Source organism: Brachyhypopomus gauderio, chromosome 10, assembly GCF_052324685.1.
Source record: "Brachyhypopomus gauderio isolate BG-103 chromosome 10, BGAUD_0.2, whole genome shotgun sequence".
NCBI classification, from domain to species: domain Eukaryota; kingdom Metazoa; phylum Chordata; class Actinopteri; order Gymnotiformes; family Hypopomidae; genus Brachyhypopomus; species Brachyhypopomus gauderio.
The window spans coordinates 11738057-11761570 of record NC_135220.1 but is presented as its reverse complement, the minus strand read 5'-3'; the positions used below and the strand labels follow the sequence as shown (position 1 = coordinate 11761570).

At 46.2% G+C, this 23514-nt stretch overlaps 1 protein-coding gene across 1 annotated transcript in view; it reads right to left on the bottom strand.

Annotated features, from left to right (window-relative positions):
- Positions 1–962: 962 nt before the first annotated feature.
- Positions 963–23514, bottom strand: part of ppm1e (protein phosphatase, Mg2+/Mn2+ dependent, 1E) — a 48757-nt gene continuing 26205 nt past the window's right edge. The window contains exons 2-8 of the mRNA XM_077020813.1: positions 18493–18620; positions 11633–11832; positions 10320–10508; positions 9937–10080; positions 8266–8359; positions 5773–6382; positions 963–5732 (exon numbers count right to left, since the gene is read on the bottom strand). Of these exons, the coding sequence (XP_076876928.1) occupies positions 5423–5732; positions 5773–6382; positions 8266–8359; positions 9937–10080; positions 10320–10508; positions 11633–11832; positions 18493–18620 (1675 nt within the window). The 3' untranslated portion in view covers positions 963–5422. The remainder of the gene's footprint in view (positions 5733–5772; positions 6383–8265; positions 8360–9936; positions 10081–10319; positions 10509–11632; positions 11833–18492; positions 18621–23514) is intronic.

The following is a 23514-nucleotide window of genomic DNA, read 5'->3' as shown; positions in this document are numbered from 1 at the left end:
ATCCTGGCGTTTGGTCACATTCACCCATGTGTTTATCAAGGCACCAGATAAACTCACCAAAAATGTCAAACCCCCAGGCACTGAGAACCGCTTTACCCTTTTTTAAAAAGATTTTGTTTGTTTATGTTTTGGATTTTTGCACTTGTGCACAGAGTGAACTGTTGTGCTTAGTCAGCACGTCTCCCGGGAGCCCCTGCATGGACTCTGTGTTCTAGCTTTAAAAACATCTCAATCCAGCGCTCGGCTCTGTGCAGGAGGACAGTGCGTTGAAGGTGTAGCTGCCACGCCCTACGCCTACATCCTGTCTTACAGCCATCTTGCTGCCTGTGCTTGGTAGATTTTAGGCCTTTAACACCTCAGCGAAATGGAATAGAGACAGTAGTGTAAGTCATCTTCACAGTCCTGTCTTAAAACCAGCGCACGTTTATCATAAGTTTATCTCAGGACCGGGCCAGGCTGGCTAACCCAAGCTGTAATGGCGGTCGTGTCCCAGTGGCGAGGCAGGTGAATCAGCCTCTGCTCCGAGTCGTGATGTGATCAGTTACTTCCCTCTGTCCCAACTGTTGACTGTGGGAGCTGCTCCTCTCTGTGCACGTCTGCCAGTCCCCACTCCTGCACATGGGACTCCGCCTCCTCGGGCTCCAGGGGGAGGGGTCTCTTGATTAAAAGGCAGCATGTTTAATTAAATCCTCCTGTGGTAGTGCCATGTTCACCCCCGTGCCTGTTATTACGCCTCCTGGCACAGAGGGCCTTGGGACTACAGCCCAGTGGATGCCACCAATATGGACACACACACACACACACACGGCCATCGGCCTATTGGGGCTAAGGGGAGGTGAACACGTACATACTCAAACTCTCCAATGGCGTCTTTGTTTTTGAAGCGGGTTTCTCCCCAGCTCTGCACTGATTTAACGTCTCACAGCATGAGTGGGCAGCCATAAAAAATCAGACTCCACACAGACGTCTTATACTCTTTATACATGATAGTCACCAGTTAGGATATACATATTTATAATACTACAGTACCACGAAGATACACGTACAGGTTCACTATTTACGCTGAGCTAATCTGCAGGGGGGGGTAGGCTGATGGGGTAAGTAGGGCCCGGCAGACACAGGGGGGCGGGTTCCCCTTCCCCACATGAAAAGGCAACACTTGGGGATTTATCTTAAATAACTGAGAGTGAAAAGTAAAAAGTTCTAGAGACACAATATATGTGAGGATTCGTCTTCCTCTTGTCGTGTGTTCAAGGCTAGCCTTCTGTGCAGTGGTGTGTGGTAACTGGTGAGCCTTAGACGTAGTGGTGCTCACAGGCTGCTGGCCTGGGTGGATTTGGAGCGCTACCCAAACTCCTCCTCCCTGCCGATCCGCCTCCACAGCCCCGCCCACAGCCAGGCAGGGGGAGGGCGGTCCATAAGGTCACTCCAGTCTACTCTTGGCTGTTCAATACAAGCAGTATCCTTGAGGGAACACCTCGTGAAAGACCTGAAGCAAAGCCTTAAGTGTGACAGTCTGCGAGATGCGTCTATGGACAGAGGAGCGCCCGAGCCAAAGCTCCGCCCTACTGACCCTTGACCCCGCCCCTCCCCCACCATTCCTGAAATCAGCAGCATGTCATGTCTGCCGTGGACTGTAGGCACCAGGCAGGGTGGTGAGGCTGTTAGGGTATGGCTATCATTGATATGCGTCTGTAAGAGAGTAGTACAATATGTTTAGTCTTTACACAGCTTTAACAGAATACAGTGATGACCATCAGTAACACGTAGGGTTTTTTATACTTTTTTTTCTTCTCCTCCCGCATATCACTTTAAACTCTTCTGCTGCTCTGCTTTGGAGATGCTGCGGCCTCAAAAAGCGTTCTCCTCCCGAAGAGTTCTCACAAAGAGTTCTCCTCACAAAGAGCTCTCCTCGCAAAGAGCTCTCATGAAAAATTCTCACAAAGTTCTCCTCATGAAGAATTCTCACAGAGTTCTCCTCGCAAAGAGTTCTCCTCACGACGCCTTCACCTCACAAAGAGTTCTCACAAAGAATTCTTCTTATAAAGAGTTCTCCTCACAAAGTTCTCAAGAGTTTTCTTCATCCATGGCTTGTTTAGGTTCATTATTGCTTACAATAAATAAAGCAGTACATGAACAAGAAGTGGTGAGGACGAGGAGAGAGACAGAAAGACACAGAGTTGAGAGGAGAGTTGAGCAGGACCATGAGACTGAACTGTTGGCCATCACTGTGTCTAACAGACCCAACAGTCAGAGGCCAACACTCCAGAAACTTGATGATGAAGGAGACTGAAATGAGAGTCTGAACATGGCCGCCTTGCCCTGCTAACACTGGCACAATCTTCAGGATGGAGCAGAAGCTCCTCACCGTGTCTGAGAGATCTTCCTGCTCCAGTGATGGTCAAATGTTCTCAGGTTCTCTTGTTGTTGGTAATGTATTGGGTTTAGCAGGGCAGGGACAGGGCAGCAAAAGACCACAGACCTCTGTAGCCATCTGAGTTAACGATGGTGACTTAACTATCACATTAGTAAGACAGACACCATATACACATCCCCAAATGTTACTCACACGTATACACACACGCGCACACATCCACACACAAACATACATATATATATGTACATTTATGTAAGTTTACTACAATAGTATTCTATGCGCCATTAGGCCCATGGGGATTAAGGGGAAAACCAGGGCAGAGTGAAACTCGTCGGGTGCTCTTCAGAGTGACACTTTTGTATGATGGAGGGAGGGAGGTCAGAGGTCACCTTCCCTGTTCACTGGCCCTATATAGGCTGCTGTCATGAGAGCAGGATGTAGTTCAACGCTGGCACCAGAAAGCACAAACTCTCTGCAAGGTTTTCTCTCCGAATGCACCGTGTGGATTAAGGACGAATGTTCTTGGCGGTGTGTCTTCGTGATGTGGGCAGGGGTGCGTAGAGGAGTGAATGACTGAAAGATGCTGCTGGTTCTTTAACTATATGTATGTGCGTTTATCGTCTCTGCTGTGTGTATGTTGGAGATTGTACTTCTGTGATTTGGCCTCTGGGGGGCGTGCGAGTCGTAGCTCCTGTGCCTCCTATGCAGTAGAGGGGGTGACTGTCTCTGACCTTCTGACCAACATCTGGGTGAAGGTCCTGCTGGAGACTCTGGACTGCTCGGTGCACTTAGGAGACACTTCCACCCCCCAATGCCCCCCCACCCTGGAGAGTCTGCCCCCTCAGCTGGGGCACAACCCAGCTTCGTCTAACAGGACCTGCTGCCCTCCGCCCTTTGGAAGGCCCAATGCATATAAAGCAGCTTGGATGTGCTACTAAAGAGGCCATCATAGCCAGGTAAAAATACTTTTGATCTCCTCCTGCTCACAGGTGTTTATGAAACAGGTTCACTACACTCCAATAACAATTTAAAGGTTATTCTGGAGAATGTTTTGCAGAGGGTTTCAGTACAGATACATTCCACAAGATCCTGGCAAATTTCATGTTAGGCAAAGGATCTCCTTGGTCTCCCCAGTCTGTGTGACCTGTGAGTATCGGTACAGACTGTAAGTGTCTGTACAGACTGAGTACCCTGTGAGTATCGCTATAGCCCGCAAGTATTTCTATAGACTTGGATCACCACAGGCTGAGTTTTGGCACAGATTATCTGTATAGACTGTGTGTATTCTGGAGCTGGGATTATAAAGGTAAAAATATGTGTGTGTGTGTGTGTGTGTGTGTGTGAATGAGTGTGTTGAGAGGATGTGCTGGCATGGTTAATAAGGGATATTTTAGCTCATGAATTACAAAGGCAGGTTGTTTAAGCCATCATGGAACCCTAACCATTTGCTCTAGGAAAGGAACTGATAACAGCATAGAACAGCATATGTAAGTTATTCTACTGAAAGCACCGCTATCTCTATTTAAACTGCCATAAGGTGTTTACAGAACTAGACGTTTTAAACCTAAACATTCGGGAGGCTGGTTCAGAAAGGTGAGTCTACAGTAGTATCTCTCTTCATGGTGTTTGTTTTCTTAGTTTTCCCGATTTGTCAGATCTGTGTTAAGAAAGGCCAGTGCATCTGATTGAGGTTATGAGAGGAGCACGCGTGTGCGTTTAGGCCACGCCACAGAAGACACGCGTCACACCGCATTAGCTACGCTACAACCTCCGTCCACAAGAGTGAGAGGAACCCTCCTCCTTCTGGAACTCCAGGAGGAGTGAGACTCATCTTAAACACTGCACCAATCCCAGCCAGACGTGTCTGAGGAGGAACCTGGAGACATTATGCTGATCAGTCCTGGTTCATGGTTTTGTTCTGCTGTCTTAAATGGGAATCATGGCTATAATGGGAGTTCCGGGATTTCTGGCCAACTACTGCATATAGAACTCTGGGGAACTGTGTAGGACTGTTCCCATATAAACAGCAAGTCTTTGGTTTCAAAGATTGTAAACAATCTGAATAGGTTTCATACTGTGTGTCTATTGAATCGTAAATGTATTAATTAAAAGTGTGTCTAGAATCAGTTAAAAAGCATAAGATGAGCTTCTTAGTTCGTCTAACTGGGGAAGCTGTTCTTCAGATAGCAGTAGGAGAAGGAAACAATCTACTGTAGTGTGGAGATTCATAACATCTGCATGTCAAGCCTGAAATCAAAGTTCTGACCTCAGGAGCCAGGAGGTTCATGTTGAAAAATCCGGCATGTTCAGGATGGTTCGTATGCATTGATCCCTCTGGATCAGGAGATCATTTAACTGTAGGTTCAACATAACCAGCCCACTAAAACAAACACATTGCAGACATGAGTGGCTAACTGTGGCTAAACTAAACTACGCACTGTGGTGTAGATCCCAGAGCTCACCATGAAGAACTCAAAGGGCGTGAAGGTACACACAGCCCTAACTTCAGAACAGACATCACATCCTGTTATCTTCTTAGCTCAGAACCACCTCCGCCAAACTCAGATGACATTACAAGAAACCTTAGGCTTGCTTTGGGACGTTTACATGGGTGGACATGGTGACAGAAAAGTGATTTAGGCCATGAAGTGGTCAGGATAATATGCCCATTATGTAGTGTTGCTTGAGAATTATGAAGAGCAGGGAGGATATTATGGTATGGCAAAGCCTGGCGTTACTTTTGACATATTGGCATATATTAAAATATTAGGCATTTGTGTGAAATGAACTGGATGGCATTTTTTGTGTTCATATATAAATATGTGTGTGTGTGTGTGTGTTAGCTTCATCTGGAGCTGGGTGATACACTCTGTGTGTCCTGTATTTCCTCTGATGGGGTGTTTAGAGCCAGGTGTTCCCCAAGGTCATGGGTTGGACTCAGTCAGAGATACGCGAGTGGTTCTGGATAAGAGCGTCAAATGCCGTGAGTGTCCATGGGAATGTGTTCTAGCATGAATGGCGGCGGTGTGATGGCGGTCTGGGGGCTTAGAGCCCAGGGTTGTGTGTCAGGCGGGGCAGAGCGACCCCGGGCCTCCTCTCTACGTAGCGGAGCGGGTCTGGCAATCCAGGCTGCAGGCCGTGGCGCTCATGGGCCTTCCCACCCGGGCGCTTCCCTGGCCGGCGAGGTGCCCCACCCTCCATCCTCCTCTTCCTCCGCCCCTGCTGGGGAAAGAGAGCCGCAGCCTCCGGCCACAGTCCGTCCACGGGGGGCTGCGTGCAGGGTGGCACCAGGGGCTTGTGCCCTGCCGGGTGCCGGCGTCCACGCGCCTCCTCTTCCCCACAGGGGCGCCAGGCACTGCCTACACCCCCGTCCCCACCCCCACCCCCACCCCCACCCATCCCCAGGTCTGGCCTGAAGGTTCTGCTCGGCGGACCGGCGGGTGACGGTACCCGGCTGGTCCTGGAAGCAGCCCCCGCCCAGGAGAGGCTGAGGCCCTGTGTTGCTCAGACTGGTCCTGTCGGTGAAGGAATCGGTGCGGTCTTCGTACGCCAGGTCGGCGGGGGCGGAGCACTGCTGCAGGGGCCAGCCCCCTCGGGCCTTCCCCCCGTTCTCCCCTCCTCCGTCCTGACACACCAACTCACTCTGGAAGGACTCCTCCTCTTCCTCCTCCTCCGGCTCCACCTCCTCCCCGGGCTCCTCTTCCGGTTCCTCTTCCGGCTCCCCGGAGGGTGGGGGTGCCCTGGGGTCCCTGAGGAAGACCACGATGACGGTGATGTTGTCGCTGGAGCCGGCGTCGCGGGCGGAGGCCACCAGCTTGTGGGCCACCATCGCCGTGTCTCCGTTGTTCTCCTGCAGGTGATCGCTCACCACACGCACCGCCTCGTCTGGGCTCACTGTGTCGTAGAAGCCATCACAGGCCAGGATCAGATAGTCCTCCGAGCCATCCAGCGCAAACACGCTGCGGTCGGCATCGCCGCAGATATACGGCTTATGCTCCGAGTCCCCTACACACACACACACACACACACACACAGATCAAAGTGAGCAAATTCTTCAATTAAACTCAACTAATCGAAGGCCACCTAGGAATATTCCATTAAAAGTTCTGTTAAGAGTAAAGGTCAGAGTGCAAAGTACTCAGCTCATTGTTTTAATTGTAATGACAGTCACAATTCAGTGTCAATTGCAAGTGTCGATTGTAATGATTCAGATTCAACTGTAAATGTACAGTTAGAGTCTCTATCACTATGCCCATTTTGTGTTCTACAACCTCTAGTCCTTCATCTGTGGTCTGATTACAGGGCTGATGTTAGCTGGATGTGTTTGAGTGGTGGACCCACTCTAAACCCAGCACAGACGCTGGTACACGTAAAAAAAACAAGCAACACTACTGTCTGATTCACTGGTCTGTCTGGAACACTGCTGTGTCTGATTAACCTCCAGGACACCAACCATGTCAGTGACACTGTGCTGAGATCAGCCTGCCGTCCTGGTGTTGGGCTCAGAAAGCACTGACCAAAGGGGTTGATGGCCCCTGAGGCAGGTGAACCCAATAAAGTGGTCAGCGCGTGAAGATAAGCGTTTCTAATAAACAGACTGGTGAGTGTGGATTCATTGCCACATGGACAGGTGGCATCGTTAACCCCCCAAGGCTGCTAACAGACCCTGGAGCTACGGGAGATGGTGGTGGTGACGTAAGCCAATGAGAATGATTTTGGGAAATAGCCTGTTATCAGAGCCCAGAGCTTTAAGAGGAAGGTTAATCTGCGTCTTTGTTAATTGCAGACTAACGATCCAGCCACCCTCAGAACATAGTGACTCAGTGCACCAGGATCTTCCTGCTCGGGCACAAGAGATGAAAATAAACTAACGTAGCCAATGGTGAGTGTTCACCTCTCCACTTTGATGAGAGGGCTGAGATTCTTCTTACTTCATGCAGAAGCAAAATGGCCCAGAGAGTTTATCTCACTACTCCAGGAATCATAGAGGGGAAACTCGTAGCTTGGCTGCCTCTGCCTGTGTTTTTTTAAATCCTGACACTTCTCTCCGCCTTCAGAAACAGAAGGTTCCTCTCCTGCTGAATACAGCAGCAAGACTCCGAACCAGTCGAGTGGTGTTGAACTCACTGTAGTGGTTAAGCCCTTCAAAAAGCTCCACTTACACATCAAGTGGGAGTTCCAGGCAGTTGGGGGAAATACAGACGGTTGTAGCTTTGTGCTACTGGTTTAATTGGGAGTGAACCAGGCCCAGAGGACTGGTGATCAGGGATTCCTCAACAACATCTAAGCTTCTATTTTGGTCCTCCCCCCCCCCCCCCCTCTCTCTATCTCTTTTCTCCTCTATCCTGCTCTTCTCCTCTCCTCCACACACACACACACTCACACTTTAACCCTGTTATTCTGTGGGCGGCACAAATCTTTGCACTTTTTTCACATCCTCCTACGCTGCCCTGCTACTCATCACTAGCAGAATGAATCCAGTCGTGTTGCAATGAGCAAATACGTTTTATAGTTACATAACCTGGCAGAGGAGACCTGTGTGAGGTCTTAATCCCAGAAGTGTGATGGGCCAGTGTGAGGTCCTAATCCCAGAAGTGTGATCAGACTATTTATGCTATTTATGTGCCTGTGTGCAGTAGTAATCCCTTCAGTGTGAGGGAAGTGTGTGTGAGGTATTTGTGACAGATCTGTGTGAGGTATTTATCCCTGCAGTGTAACAGACCTGTGTGAGCTATTAAGGTATTGTTCCTTGAATGTGGTAGGCCAGTGTGAGGTATTAATCCCTCCAGTGTGAGAGGCTTGTGGGAGGTATTTGTCCCTGCTGGGTGAGGGACAGTGTCTGGTCCCCCCTGCAGTGTGACAGGACGGTGGTGTGGACAGGGCCGTACCTATAGCTCTCGACACGGACAAGCTCCCGTTTACCCGCCATGTTCCAAACCAGATCACACACCCTCCCAAAGCCTCGATCCTCTGCTTTTCATCCTAAACACACACACACACACACAGTGAAGATTAATACAAACAATATTTGGTATATCTTTGTCAAAACTGTATGACAACCAGAGGTGTCAATTCCAGGTTCAGAAAGTAAAAGTCCTCACCAGGATTTTGCTCAAGTGTGCTAGATTTTCTAATTAGTGCAATTAGTCCATGTAAAATTAATGGAATCAACTAGGGGTGACCTGCAATAGTCGCTGATTCGACTATAGTCGACTATACCCCCTAGTCGACTATGAATGTCATAGTCGAATGTACCATTCTAACTGCATGGGGGTGCCCAAGGACGCTGCTAAGCATTAGCTGTTACATTAAATGTCTTTGTTTTCGTTATATATAGCCTTTTGTCAAATAAAATCATCCTAATTTCTGTTAATAAATATTTAAAAATGATGTGTGCGCATTAAAAATAGGCATCTTCCTTACTACACATTAATACATCACACCCTGCAGTTGCACAATCCAAACGAGCGGAGCTGAACACGCTACAGGATCAGCGTCCGCCGAGATTATAATGTCTACTAAAAAAACTTCAAAAGTATTTTGAAAAAGATAAAGATGAATCAAATAAAGTAAAGTGCAAGTTATGTCGTCAACGTCTTTTATTTCGCACGACAACAACCAACATGGCATACCATTTAAATCGCGTAAGGCGAAAAAAACGTTTACCGTTTGTCGTCTCGTCGCGGTGCGTCTCGGCAAGTAATCCTATAAGCATTTATTGTTGTTGTTTGCTTTTAAACCCCGTTACTTGAACCTTTCCTTATAATTTGTTTGCTGTTGTGTGGAAATGTTTTATATATATTTTCAGGCAGGCATATTTTATTTAAAATATTTTTGACATTTTGCACAGTGCCTGTCTGACAGTTCGATATGCGCACTGACGGTTAATGTTCTCTAACGTTTCATTAAAAAATAAATAAGTAATAAATAAAAGCTGAATAAAGACAACCTACCATGTTTATTCATTTATCTGAGTGTTTTAGGTTTTTACTTTGAAGTGGAAAAAAGTCCTGAATGAGAACGGGATCCCGTTTAAGGTGCTCTTTAAAAAACCGCTGATTCGACTATTAGTCGACTAAAGGGAAAATCTGACGAATCAGATTTGACTATGAAAATCCTTAGTTGAATACACCCCTAGAATCAACACAATCCAGGAAGCCTGAGCAAAATCCTGGTGAGGACTTTTACTTTCTGAACCTGGAATTGACACCTCTGATGACAACAAAATACCCAGCTTTAGCAAATAGGACAGCTATAAACCTGCAGAATGTTCCTCTATATAGAAATAAACCTGCAGAATCTTCCCCTATACTGATATAAACCTGCAGAATGTTCCCCTATACTGATATAAACCTGCAGAATGGTCCTCTATATAGAAATAAACCTGCAGAATGTTCCCCTATACAGATATAAACCTACAGAATGTTCCCCTATACAGATATAAACCTACAGAATGTTCCCCTATACAGATATAAACCTGCAGAATGCCCCTAATACACTGCTGGCTCCATTTCAGCTGTGTAACAATTCAGGGTTTTTGCGGTGTGTGTGAGCCGCACCTCTCTGTCAGGTTTGTGGGGTTTCATCAGCTCTACTGCTTGTCCTTTCTTAACCAGCATGACTTGGGAGTCCCCCAGCCAGGCCACATATAGGGTACGACCCCGGAGAAAGGTCACGACCCCAGTGGTGCCACAGCGCAGGTGCTGTCTCACACACACACACACACACACACACACAAACAAGTGGATATATTCGTGAATTATGCATCAGTACCTGTGATTGGGTATGCTAGACTAACTGAAAAAAATCAAGAGTGAGAGAGAGAGGAAGAGAGAGAGAGAGAGAGAGAAAAAGATAGAGAGAGCAAGAGTGAGAAACAGAGAGAGAGAGGAAGAGAGAGGCAGTGAGAGAGACAGAGAGACTTAGAGGAACTCGTCCTAACCTCTCGTGAGGCCTTCTGTACAAAGCGCTCATCTGTGAGTTTGAAGGCACGGCAGAGAGCTTCTCCAGGGTCCTGGAGGAACATCTCCTGTTTGACCAGGTTCACGTGCAGGTGATTGGCAGCATATGTAGCTGCATCTACTCCGCCATGGCCATCGAACACAGCGAAGAACGCCTGGTCCTCTTGATCCTGAACGAGAGCTCCACCATGAACCCCAAAACTGCTCTGTCTCCCTCCATCTCCTCCTCTCCATCTCACTCTCTCTCCCCCCTCTCTCCACCCCCACCCCCTAAATTCACATTTAGGTGGCTTTATTGCCATAGACCAGGGGTCACCAACGCGCACATAAACCCAATTCCCCCCCCCCCCCCCCCCCCCCCCCCCCCCAACAACTTTCTTTCTGGTAGCCCTCCGCAATAATTGGTATCCAAGAAGTAGCTCCCAACTTCAAAAAGGTTGGTGACCCCTGCCATAGACTGTGGTTTACATCTGTTGCTAAAGTACTGAGCAGCATACTTATATAATCATTAATGTGGTAATGTGATTGACAATAAAATGGAAAAAATAGAACGAAAATAAAAATGAACCAACAAATAATAAATAAATGCACATGTCACACACATTTAATTCTGACTGGTTTGGTTTGAATTAAAGACCATTTCTCTTGTGTCTTTATATTTAGAACTAGACAGCAGAAATGGTGTTCCTGTCCTGGGAGGCGCTGATTGCTTGTGCTGTCTTCCCTGGGTCTCTAATCTTTCTTTTGTCACCCATTTTCAACACTGTGAGTCTGTACATTATCCGACTGTATATTATCAGACTGTACATTATCAGTCTTTACACTGCCAAGGTTTGTCTTGTTTGTGTCTGTCTCTCTGGTCTCTCTCTCTGTCTCTCTCTCTGTCTGTTTCTCTCCCCCCCCCCCTCCCCTCTCTCTCTCTCCCTCTCTCTCTCTCTCTTTCAGAGGCCTGATCTGTTCTGGTTTGGCAGGGAGTGATGTTGTCTAAGCTCATAAGACCAGTGAAAGCTCTTCTGTTCTCTGTGAACCAAGGTGGGGTGGAGGTCCTGCTCCACGCAGACAAGAGTCTCCACGCCAAACCACATGCTGCAGCGTGTGGAGATCTTACATCTCCATCTACATCCATTACTGTCTGGACTTCAGCTAAATGACTCATTGGGAACACGGCTATCTTTAGTATCGCATGATATGTATGTCTCAAAGCCCAGGGAAGCTCTGTGTTCAGGTTCGGCTTGTTCAGGGGGAGGGGCTAGCCAGGTAGGTGGGGCAGTGGGTGGGGCTTTGTGGCCTGTACCTGCAGGTTAAAGAGGCTGTTGAAGTCAGGGATGACCACGTGTCTGTCCTCCATCTTGCGACGCATGTTTTTGATGGCGTGGATGGAGGTCTCGTAGTAGGTGTGGGTGCGGCGGCGGCTGGGGAAGTTCTTCAGCCACACGCAGCAGATCTCACACAGCTTGTTGAAGACCAGACGTGCCACCTTCACTGCCTCCAGCTCTACGTGTGGAAGACAAGTCACACACACAAACATCGTTAATACACACACACACATATATATATATATATATTATATTATATATTATATATATATAAGGACACTTCAGATCAACTGTTTGCATGCTAGTTGACAGGTATTGCTAACATCGTCACCCTGAGGGGGTGAAATGCTTTTCTGGCTGCCGCTACAACTAAAATGTTATCATAGTCCATCAGGAAAGGAACATTCCCTACTGGGAAACTTTCCAGACAGGCCATTACTAAGTGGTAATGTGGACAGTGTGTCTCTCCTTTAAGTGGTAATGTGGACAGTGTGTCTCTCCTTTAAGTGGTAATGTGGCCAGTGTGTCTCTCCTTTAAGTGGTAATGTGGACAGTACATCTCTCCTTTAAGTGGTAATGTGGACAGTCTGTCTCTCCTTTAAATGGTAATGTGGACAGTGTGTTTCTCCTTTAAGTGGTAATGTGGACAGTCTGTCTCTCCTTTAAGTGGTAATGTGGCCAGTGTGTCTCTCTTTAAGTGGTAATGTGGACAGTACATCTCTCCTTTAAGTGGTAATGTGGCCAGTGTGTCTCTCCTTTAAGTGCTAATGTGGACAGTACATCTCTCCTTTAAGTGGTAATGTGGACAGTGTGTCTCTCCTTTAATTGGTAATGTGGACAGTGTGTCTCACCTTTAAGTGGTAATGTGGACAGAGTGTCTCTCGTTTAAGTGGTAATGTGGACAGAGTGTCTCTCCTTTAAGTGGTCATGTAGACAGTACATCTCTCCTTTAAGTGGTAATGTGGACAGTCTGTCTCTCCTTTAAGTGGTAATGTGGACAGTGTGTCTCACCTTTAAGTGGTAATGTGGACAGTGTGTCTCTCCTTTAAGTGGTAATGTAGACAGTACATCTCTCCTTTAAGTTGTAATGTGGACAGTACATCTCAGCTTTAAGTGGTAATGTGGACAGTGTGTCTCTCCTTTAAGTGGTAATGTGGACAGTGTGTCTCTCCTTTAAGTGGTAATGTGGACAGTACATCTCTCCTTTAAGTGGTAATGTGGACAGTGTGTCTCTCCTTTAAATGGTAATGTGGACAGTGTGTCTCTCCTTTAAGTGGTAATGTAGACAGTACATCTCTCCTTTAAGTTGTAATGTGGACAGTCTGTCTCTCCTTTAAGTGGTAATGTGGACAGTGTGCCTCACCTTTAAGTGGTAATGTGGACAGTGTGTCTCTCCTTTAAGTGGTAATGTAGACAGTACATCTCTCCTTTAAGTTGTAATGTGGACAGTACATCTCAGCTTTAAGTGGTAATGTGGACAGTCTGTCTCTCCTTTAAGTGATAATGTGGACAGTGTGTCTCTCCTTTAAGTGGTAATGTGGACAGTACATCTCTCCTTTAAGTGGTAATGTGGACAGTGTGTCTCTCCTTTAAATGGTAATGTGGACAGTGTGTCTCCTTTAAGTGGTAATGTGGACAGTACATCTCTCCTTTAAGTGGTAATGTGGACAGTACATCTCTCCTTTAAGTGGTAATGTGGACAGTGTGTCTCTCCTTTAAGTGGTAATGTGGACAGTGTGTCTCTCCTTTAAGTGGTAATGTGGACAGTACATCTCTCCTTTAAGTGGTAATGTGGACAGTACATCTCTCCTTTAAGTGGTAATGTGGACAGTGTGTCTCTCCTTTAAGTGGTAATGTGGACAGTACATCTATCCTTTAAGTGGTAATGTGGACAGTGTGTCTCTCCTTTAAGTGGTAATGTGGCCAGTGTGTCTCTCCTTTAAATGGTAATGTGGACAGTGTGTCTCTCCTTTAAGTGGTAATGTGGCCAGTGTGTCTCTCCTTTAAGTGCTAATGTGGACAGTACATCTCTCCTTTAAGTGGTAATGTGGACAGTGTGTCTCTCCTTTAAGTGGTAATGTGGACAGTCTGTCTCTCCTTTAAATGGTAATGTGGACAGTGTGTTTCTCCTTTAAGTGGTAATGTGGACAGTCTGTCTCTCCTTTAAGTGGTAATGTGGCCAGTGTGTCTCTCTTTAAGTGGTAATGTGGACAGTACATCTCTCCTTTAAGTGGTAATGTGGCCAGTGTGTCTCTCCTTTAAGTGCTAATGTGGACAGTACATCTCTCCTTTAAGTGGTAATGTGGACAGTGTGTCTCTCCTTTAATTGGTAATGTGGACAGTGTGTCTCACCTTTAAGTGGTAATGTGGACAGAGTGTCTCTCGTTTAAGTGGTAATGTGGACAGAGTGTCTCTCCTTTAAGTGGTCATGTAGACAGTACATCTCTCCTTTAAGTGGTAATGTGGACAGTCTGTCTCTCCTTTAAGTGGTAATGTGGACAGTGTGTCTCTCCTTTAAGTGGTAATGTAGACAGTACATCTCTCCTTTAAGTTGTAATGTGGACAGTACATCTCAGCTTTAAGTGGTAATGTGGACAGTGTGTCTCTCCTTTAAGTGGTAATGTGGACAGTGTGTCTCTCCTTTAAGTGGTAATGTGGACAGTGTGTCTCTCCTTTAAGTGGTAATGTGGACAGTACATCTCTCCTTTAAGTGGTAATGTGGACAGTGTGTCTCTCCTTTAAATGGTAATGTGGACAGTGTGTCTCTCCTTTAAGTGGTAATGTAGACAGTACATCTCTCCTTTAAGTTGTAATGTGGACAGTCTGTCTCTCCTTTAAGTGGTAATGTGGACAGTGTGCCTCACCTTTAAGTGGTAATGTGGACAGTGTGTCTCTCCTTTAAGTGGTAATGTAGACAGTACATCTCTCCTTTAAGTTGTAATGTGGACAGTACATCTCAGCTTTAAGTGGTAATGTGGACAGTCTGTCTCTCCTTTAAGTGATAATGTGGACAGTGTGTCTCTCCTTTAAGTGGTAATGTGGACAGTACATCTCTCCTTTAAGTGGTAATGTGGACAGTGTGTCTCTCCTTTAAATGGTAATGTGGACAGTGTGTCTCTCCTTTAAGTGGTAATGTGGACAGTACATCTCTCCTTTAAGTGGTAATGTGGACAGTACATCTCTCCTTTAAGTGGTAATGTGGACAGTGTGTCTCTCCTTTAAGTGGTAATGTGGACAGTGTGTCTCTCCTTTAAGTGGTAATGTGGACAGTACATCTCTCCTTTAAGTGGTAATGTGGACAGTACATCTCTCCTTTAAGTGGTAATGTGGACAGTGTGTCTCTCCTTTAAGTGGTAATGTGGACAGTACATCTATCCTTTAAGTGGTAATGTGGACAGTGTGTCTCTCCTTTAAGTGGTAATGTGGCCAGTGTGTCTCTCCTTTAAATGGTAATGTGGACAGTGTGTCTCTCCTTTAAGTGGTAATGTGGACAGTACATCTATCCTTTAAGTGGTAATGTGGACAGTGTGTCTCTCCTTTAAGTGGTAATGTGGCCAGTGTGTCTCTCCTTTAAATGGTAATGTGGACAGTGTGTCTCTCCTTTAAGTGGTAATGTGGACAGTACATCTCTCCTTTAAGTGGTAATGTGGACAGTGTGTCTCTCCTTTAAGTGGTAATGTGGACAGTCTGTCTCTCCTTTAAATGGTAATGTGGACAGTGTGTTTCTCCTTTAAGTGGTAATGTGGACAGTGTGTCTCTCCTTTAAGTGGTAATGTGGCCAGTGTGTCTCTCCTTTAAGTGCTAATGTGGACAGTACATCTCTCCTTTAAGTGGTAATGTGGACAGTGTGTCTCTCCTTTAATTGGTAATGTGGACAGTGTGTCTCACCTTTAAGTGGTAATGTGGACAGTGTGTCTCTCCTTTAAGTGGTAATGTAGACAGTACATCTCTCCTTTAAGTGGTAATGTGGACAGTCTGTCTCTCCTTTAAGTGGTAATGTGGACAGTGTGTCTCACCTTTAAGTGGTAATGTGGACAGTGTGTCTCTTCTTTAAGTGGTAATGTAGACAGTACATCTCTCCTTTAAGTTGTAATGTGGACAGTCTGTCTCTCCTTTAAGTGGTAATGTGGACAGTGTGTCTCTCCTTTAAGTGGTAATGTAGACAGTACATCTCTCCTTTAAGTGGTAATGTGGACAGTCTGTCTCTCCTTTAAGTGGTAATGTGGACAGTGTGTCTCTCCTTTAAGTGGTAATGTGGCCAGTATGTCTCTCCTTTAAGTGGTAATGTAGACAGTACATCTCTCCTTTAAGTGGTAATGTGGACAGTCTGTCTCTCCTTTAAGTGGTAATGTGGACAGTGTGTCTCTCCTTTAAGTGGTAATGTGGACAGTGTGTCTCTCCTTTAAATTGTAATGTGGACAGTGTGTCTCTCCTTTAAGAACAGCTCTCCTCTACTGGCCTCGTGTGAGCCGAGTCTAAATTTAATCTGCCGTTTCAGGGCTGCGCTGGTGCACGATGTATGCTGCTTTTGCCCTCGGCTAGACGTCTTGTCTGCTGCCCTCTGTCTCTCTTTCTTTCCATTTCTGTTTTTCATCCTTCCATCCCACCATACCCCTATAACTCAAGTCACGTTTTACCCCATGAAAAGATAAATATGTGTCACGCGTCTATTTGGTCATTCACAGACACACATGATGATAAATAACTGCCCTACACGAGAAGGAAGCTGCAAAACACACACACACACACACACACACACACACACACACACACACACACACACACACACACCAGCAAACATACATAAACACCCACATTACCCTACACACTACACTCTGAGCACTGTACTGCTTCTACTGTATTGTAGATGACAGCAGCACTCAGGCCAGCAGTCACAGGCTCTTGCAGAGGGAGATGAGCACTGCCACACACACACACACACACACACACACACACACACACACACACACACACACACACACACACACACACACACACACACACAGTCGCTGGAGAGGCTTAATCTCAAGCTCCACCCAGGTCACATGTCCACCCACTCAAAATTCAGAGAAGCAAAATGACAGCCCTCAAGGTGACATCACTGTAAAATAAGGGACTTTTACAGTGTAAAAAGACATTTACAGTGTAAAATCATATTCTGGTAGCTAGAGAGCTATCTGTGCACCTGATCTCAAGATTCATCCACAAGTTGATGTAATCTAAAAGAGCATGAACAATAACAATATTTATGAAAATGATTATTATTAATGATTATTATAATATTTATGAAAAAGATTATTATTAATGATTATTATAATATTTATGAAAATGATTATTATTAATGACTATTATTATCTATGTTACTCATATGAAATGAAGAATCACAATGCTTTGTCTGTGCACCACAGAGTGGGTCCCACACATGGAGGCAGCCATGTTTAAAATAAATATAGTACAGAATCTCTGACGCATCCAAGCCACTAGATGTCAGTGTAAAGGCTGGTTCATAATAGAAGAAGAATCAGTTTAAAAAATGACTTATTGTTCCTTTAACAATAATCCACCATTAATATCGGATTATTAGTGTTCAGATGAGGATTACATCAGTATTCTGCCTTTCTAGGTGCATCAGTAACCCAGCTGCCTGTCCAACAACTGCATAAGCTCTCCTCCTTTCAGGGACTAAGAGTGTCTTTGGCCTGAAGAAAACAAGTCCAAGAAAAGTGAATGACACACATAGTGAGAACGAAACACTAATCACAGAAACATCTGGAGCTCTGGTCTGAGGAGAGAAAAATCAGCAGTGTGAAGCCAGAGATCAGACATCAGATCAGACATTACATCTCTCCTCGAATTTGACGGATTGCGGTTTAGAACTGTAACAATTATTGCTGCTTCTAATTCCTTTGCCATTTCTATTCGAATATAGAAAGTTAAGAAAGCAATTCAGGCCAGCGTTAAGTTGGTAAGTGACCTGAATACACAGTCAAATAGGAGAGTTTAAATTGTGCTGAATGTCCTACATTCACTCCAAGCCCTGGCTGATTTCAGGAGGCTGGTAGAACTTCAGGGCACATTCTCCTTCTGTTCCAGCCTGTCTGGGTCCTACACTCATCTTCTCTCAGGTTTTCCACGCTGGCTACAGGTTCGTTTCTTACAGCGTTCCTCTATATGATCTGGGGCTGTTTAATCATGCCTTCTGCATCACAGGTCCAAGGCTGCCCAGAGGAAGATGGGTTTTCCTGTTCTGTGTGGCTCTTTTTGAGGTTTCTTCTTCATATCTGTACAGATTGCGAAATTGCTCTGTGACAGAGTGTATTGTGATCCGAGCCCTGAATAAAACACAGTGGACCTGAACTAGGCCACCGTGTTTGAAATATGCAGCAGTGTCAAACACAATGTCAAAGAGGATTAATGATTCTCAACACTTTACTGTGATTTACATGTCAATGATTCAAGAAAGGTAAAAGACTGGAAAAAGAAAAAGATGGAGAGACAGAGACTGTGAGATGGAGAGAAAGAAAAAATACTTTTTTTATTTTAAAGATGCGCAGAACAGATGTCTGTCCTTTCCCACAACTACATACTGAAGAGGATGAAGAACTTTACATTTGTATGTAAAAGCAAATGAGTGTGTGACTTGTAAAAGATTCTCAGTGTCTAGTCTGCTGAACCACTTGGACAGTGAGGAGAAGTTCCTTCTAGAGCTCCTGTTTGGGATGTAGAGCGTGCGTTCTGCAGACGTCTGCAGAGATGAGACGACCTTTCTAGAACATCTGTCTGCAGACGTCTACAGAGATGGTCAAGCAGCAATTGAACAGTAGGGAAAGATACTCACGAGGAATCGAAGGTGTTTCGGTGCCGTCCTCAGTGTTCCTGGCTTGATGGTATATGGAGAGATCACTCTGCAGAATGCTGTCAGCTGTTCCCCGAGACAGGCCTGCGGCCAGCGAGAACGGACAGTTACTGTAAAACAGACAGAGAGAGATACAGAGAGAGACAAAGACAAAGAGATTGAGAAGAAATGAAGAGAAAAAGGAAGAGAGTGATGAAGTGTTACACATTTGCCATACCAATGTAAGCAGTAGATGGTTCTCTGAAAGAGCTCTGAGGCTGCTAAGGTTAGAGCTGCGTTATGGCGGGGTCATGGTAGGATCATGGCTGGGTCATAGTGGGGTCATGGCGGGGGTTATAGCTGGGTTATGGCTGGATTATGACTGGGTTAAAGATGGGTTATGGCTGGATTATGACTGTTTAAGATGGGTTATGGCTGGATTATAACTGACTTAAATATGGATTATGGCTGGATTTTGACTATGTTAAAGATGGATTATGGCTGGATTTTGACTATGTTAAAGATGGGTTATGGCTGGATTATAACTTGGTTAAAGATGGATTATGGCTGGATTTTGACTATGTTAAAGATGGATTATGGCTGGATTTTGATTATGTTAAAGGTGGATTATGGCTGGATTATGACTGATATAGATGGGTTATGGCTGGATTATAACTGCCCCCTCACCAGAGAGACAGACACCAGAGGAAATGAGGCACCAAAGTAAGGTAGATGTTGATGGGATTAACAGTAAAGCCAGAGATTGTGATATAACGGCCTAGATTACAGAAAATTTTCATTGGTTTAAGAAACAAACCATGATATTCTGCTGAAAAAGACCGACCACTGCAGAATACACAGTGGAACTAACAAGTGAGGAATTTGATTTTTACAGGTTTTGCAGTGCCACAGGTTTTCCAGCTGGTACAGTGACGTCTGTCATGTATGAACTTGGACACTCAGGAGGAGTCCGCTAGCAGACACCAGCATCTATGCTCTCCAACTCTCCACTTAGGATGAAGTGTTGGAAGGGATGAAAATTACAGTCACGATTGTAGCACATATTATGAAATCATGGCCCGAGAGTCTCTTCCTCACAGAGACCTTTAGGGTATTACATAAGAACTGACAGCCATGTTACCAAGCAGAATCAGCTTAATTGTGAGGATCCACTTAGAACAGAAAAATGATAAACGATAAATGATAAATGATAAACACACACACACACACACACACACACACACACACACACACACACACACACATACACACACACACACACACACACACACACACACACACACACACACACACACACCTCCTAGAATAACTTCAGTCCTCATGTGTCCAGTTTAGACTGATGGAGACATTACTAATGATGAAGACACTGCTAATGATGAAGGCCTTACTAATACGCTCAAGTCTTCACCCAGGTTGGAGCAGGTAGGGGCAGGTAATTCCAGGTGTAGCATAGAGTAATATCACTCTACACCACAACTACCCCCAAACTTTTGTTTTACCCTGACTAGCAAAGTGAAACAAACAATCTGAGCAGAGTGAGATGGACCACCCCTCACTCACACCCCTCACTCACACCCCTCACTCACACCCTTCACTCACACCCTTCACTCACATCCCTCACTCACACCCCTCACTCACATCCCTCACTCACATCCTTCACTCGCACCCCTCACTCGCATCCCTCACTCGCATCCCTCACTCGCACCCCTCACTCACACCCCTCACTCACACCCTTCACTCACACCCCTCACTCACATCCCTCACTCACACCCTTCACTCACATCCCTCACTCACACCCCTCACTCACATCCCTCACTCACACCCCTCACACCCCTCACTCACACCCCTCACTCACACCCTTCACTCACACCCCTCACTCACACCCCTCACTCACATCCCTCACTCACATCCCTCACTCACACCCCTCACACCCCTCACTCACACCCCTCACTCACACCCTTCACTCACACCCTTCACTCACACCCCTCACTCACACCCCTCACTCACACCCTTCACTCACATCCCTCACTCACACCCCTCACTCACACCCTTCACTCACACCCTTCACTCACATCCCTCACTCACACCCCTCACTCACATCCCTCACTCACATCCCTCACTCACACCCCTCACTCACACCCTTCACTCACACCCTTCACTCACATCCCTCACTCACACCCTTCACTCACACCCTTCACTCACACCCTTCACTCACACCCCTCACTCACACCCCTCACTCACACCCTTCACTCACATCCCTCACTCACACCCCTCACTCACACCCTTCACTCACATCCCTCACTCACACCCCTCACTCACACCCTTCACTCACATCCCTCACTCACACCCCTCACTCACACCCCTCACTCACATCCCTCACTCACACCCCTCACTCACATCCCTCACTCACACCCTTCACTCACATCCCTCACTCACACCCCTCACTCACATCCCTCACTCACATCCCTCACTCACACCCTTCACTCACATCCCTCACTCACACCCCTCACTCACACCCCTCACTCACACCCCTCACTCACACCCTTCACTCACACCCCTCACTCACATCCCTCACTCACACCCTTCACTCACATCCCTCACTCACACCCCTCACTCACACCCCTCACTCACACCCCTCACTCACATCCCTCACTCACACCCCTCACTCACACCCTTCACTCACACCCCTCACTCACACCCCTCACTCACATCCCTCACTCACACCCCTCACCCACACCCCTCACTCACATCCCTCACTCACACCCCTCACTCACACCCCTCACTCACACCCCTCACTCACATCCCTCACTCACATCCCTCACTCACACCCCTCACTCACACCCCTCACTCACACCCCTCACTCACACCCCTCACTCACACCCTTCACTCACACCCCTCACTCACATCCCTCACTCACACCCTTCACTCACACCCCTCACTCACATCCCTCACTCACATCCCTCACTCACATCCGACAGCCAGTGAACTGGCCAGCAGATCAAACCAACTCGATCCTTTCCCTTTCGAAAGCACACTGTCTGGAAACATTATGTTCACTGTGTCAACGTGGCATGCTTGTCAGAGTTCGCCAGAGTCCTGACAACATTCTGGAGAATTAATAACATCGGCCATCTCAATATCCCGCACCATGCCGTGACCGCCATAATATCCTCACCCTGTCATCGCTCCAGACCGGGACCAGAACGGTCACCTAGGCAACTATTCCACACGCTGAAATTTCATTTGTGTGAGTGCATGATGAATTTGGGTCTGCCACTTGTACATCGAGCCAAAACTGGTTTTATTTGGAAAGAGACAAACATCCCTCCAATCTCATCTTGGAGCACTGACAGGTAGGACGACTCAGCTCAGCCAATCAAAATCTTCAAAAAGAGTTAAAGCCGTGCAGCTGGACAGTGAGTGAAACGCCAATTCTCACTAGTCCAGTAAACGTTTTCGCATTTCAGTTCTAGAGTTAGAAACTAATCTGCACGTAATGCTGAAAGTTTTAGTTTTAGTGCCAGTTTTAGTTTGCCAGTCAGTCCTACAGGCAGTGACCCAGATGTTTTTGTCAGTTGTAACGAAAACTACAAGCTGTTTTTATAAAAGATGGTGAGATATGTCTGCTCACCTGTACAGTGCAGAGCAAAGTTTTATCAGGTGTGTTTTTATATAACAGATTATATTAATGATCTATAACAGAGCGTTGTCTGTTTTGCTTGTTGCAGAAAGAATGTTCTAATTAAAACAGTTCATACATTTCAAGTCTCAAGTTTACATTCATGTAAAACTAAAGTATGCTAAAGACAACTATTCATCAACATGAAAGAATACCTGTAAATAAATAAAATAAATAAAAAATCATGTGCTGGTATGACCAGCTGAATAACTTGGTAGCCCCAGTGTGACCAGTGCAAATGTAAGTGGAGCACTGAATACACAGTTGGATTTTATTAATTGCATTAAGGCATAGGGGCCATTGTTTCAGTACTTTTAAAAGAAGCAGGTTAATGCAGTGCATTGTGTCCAGTGTGGAATCACATGATGTAGCATCATTAGTCTTTGCTCTGGTGAGCCACGTCTCTTCTATGCACTTGCATCCACAGCAACATGGAGGCTGACAACTGATGCTTTTCTGTATCTATGACAACGCTGACAGCAACGAGCAAGGCATTGGCGTGACTGGGTTGCTGTGGGGAAGGATGGTGTGGTGGGTGGAGAACAGTTGCTAAGCCCCCCCATGAGGCCACAAGGGATTATGGATATTAGAAAACATGGATGGATATGAAGATCCCCTTATACACACAGACACACACTGTAAGAAACTGGAAACGCAGCTCTGTGAAAGTGGAACTGTCTCAAGGAGTCCTCAATGACAGCCTGCTCTAGATGTGGAAGAAGTGGCACTGAGGGAAAGGAACACTCCACTAACAAACACACACACACACACATGCACACACACACACACACACACACACGCACGCACACACACGCACACACGCACGCACGCACACACACGCACACACACACACGCACACACATGCACACACGCACGCACACACACACACACAAACACGCGCACACGCACACAAAGCGAGGAACAACAGGTTCTTGGTACAAAGGTACCACCACATCTTTCTCAATGGGAGTTTAGATCCATCTGGTGGGGGGAGAGAGAGAGAGAGAGAGATAGAGAGAGACTTGTTTCTAAGAGGGGTGGATGAGGTGATGGCCTAAGGGATGAAGACAGGGAGAAAGAGAAAAAGATGGAGAGACAAAGACAGTGAGATGGAGAGACAGAAAAACTCAGAAAGAGAGAGAGAAAGAGAGCATGCCAGTTCCCCTCACATTCTGGGATCCTCCTCCGCATTTCCATTCATAGAAATCGTCTCTTTTCTCCCTCACACACACACACACACACACACACACGTCACTGAGAGGGAGGAGGTGGTGAGGTGGTGAGTCCTAATTGGCTGAGGTACTTCAGCACGTCACATCTTAGCC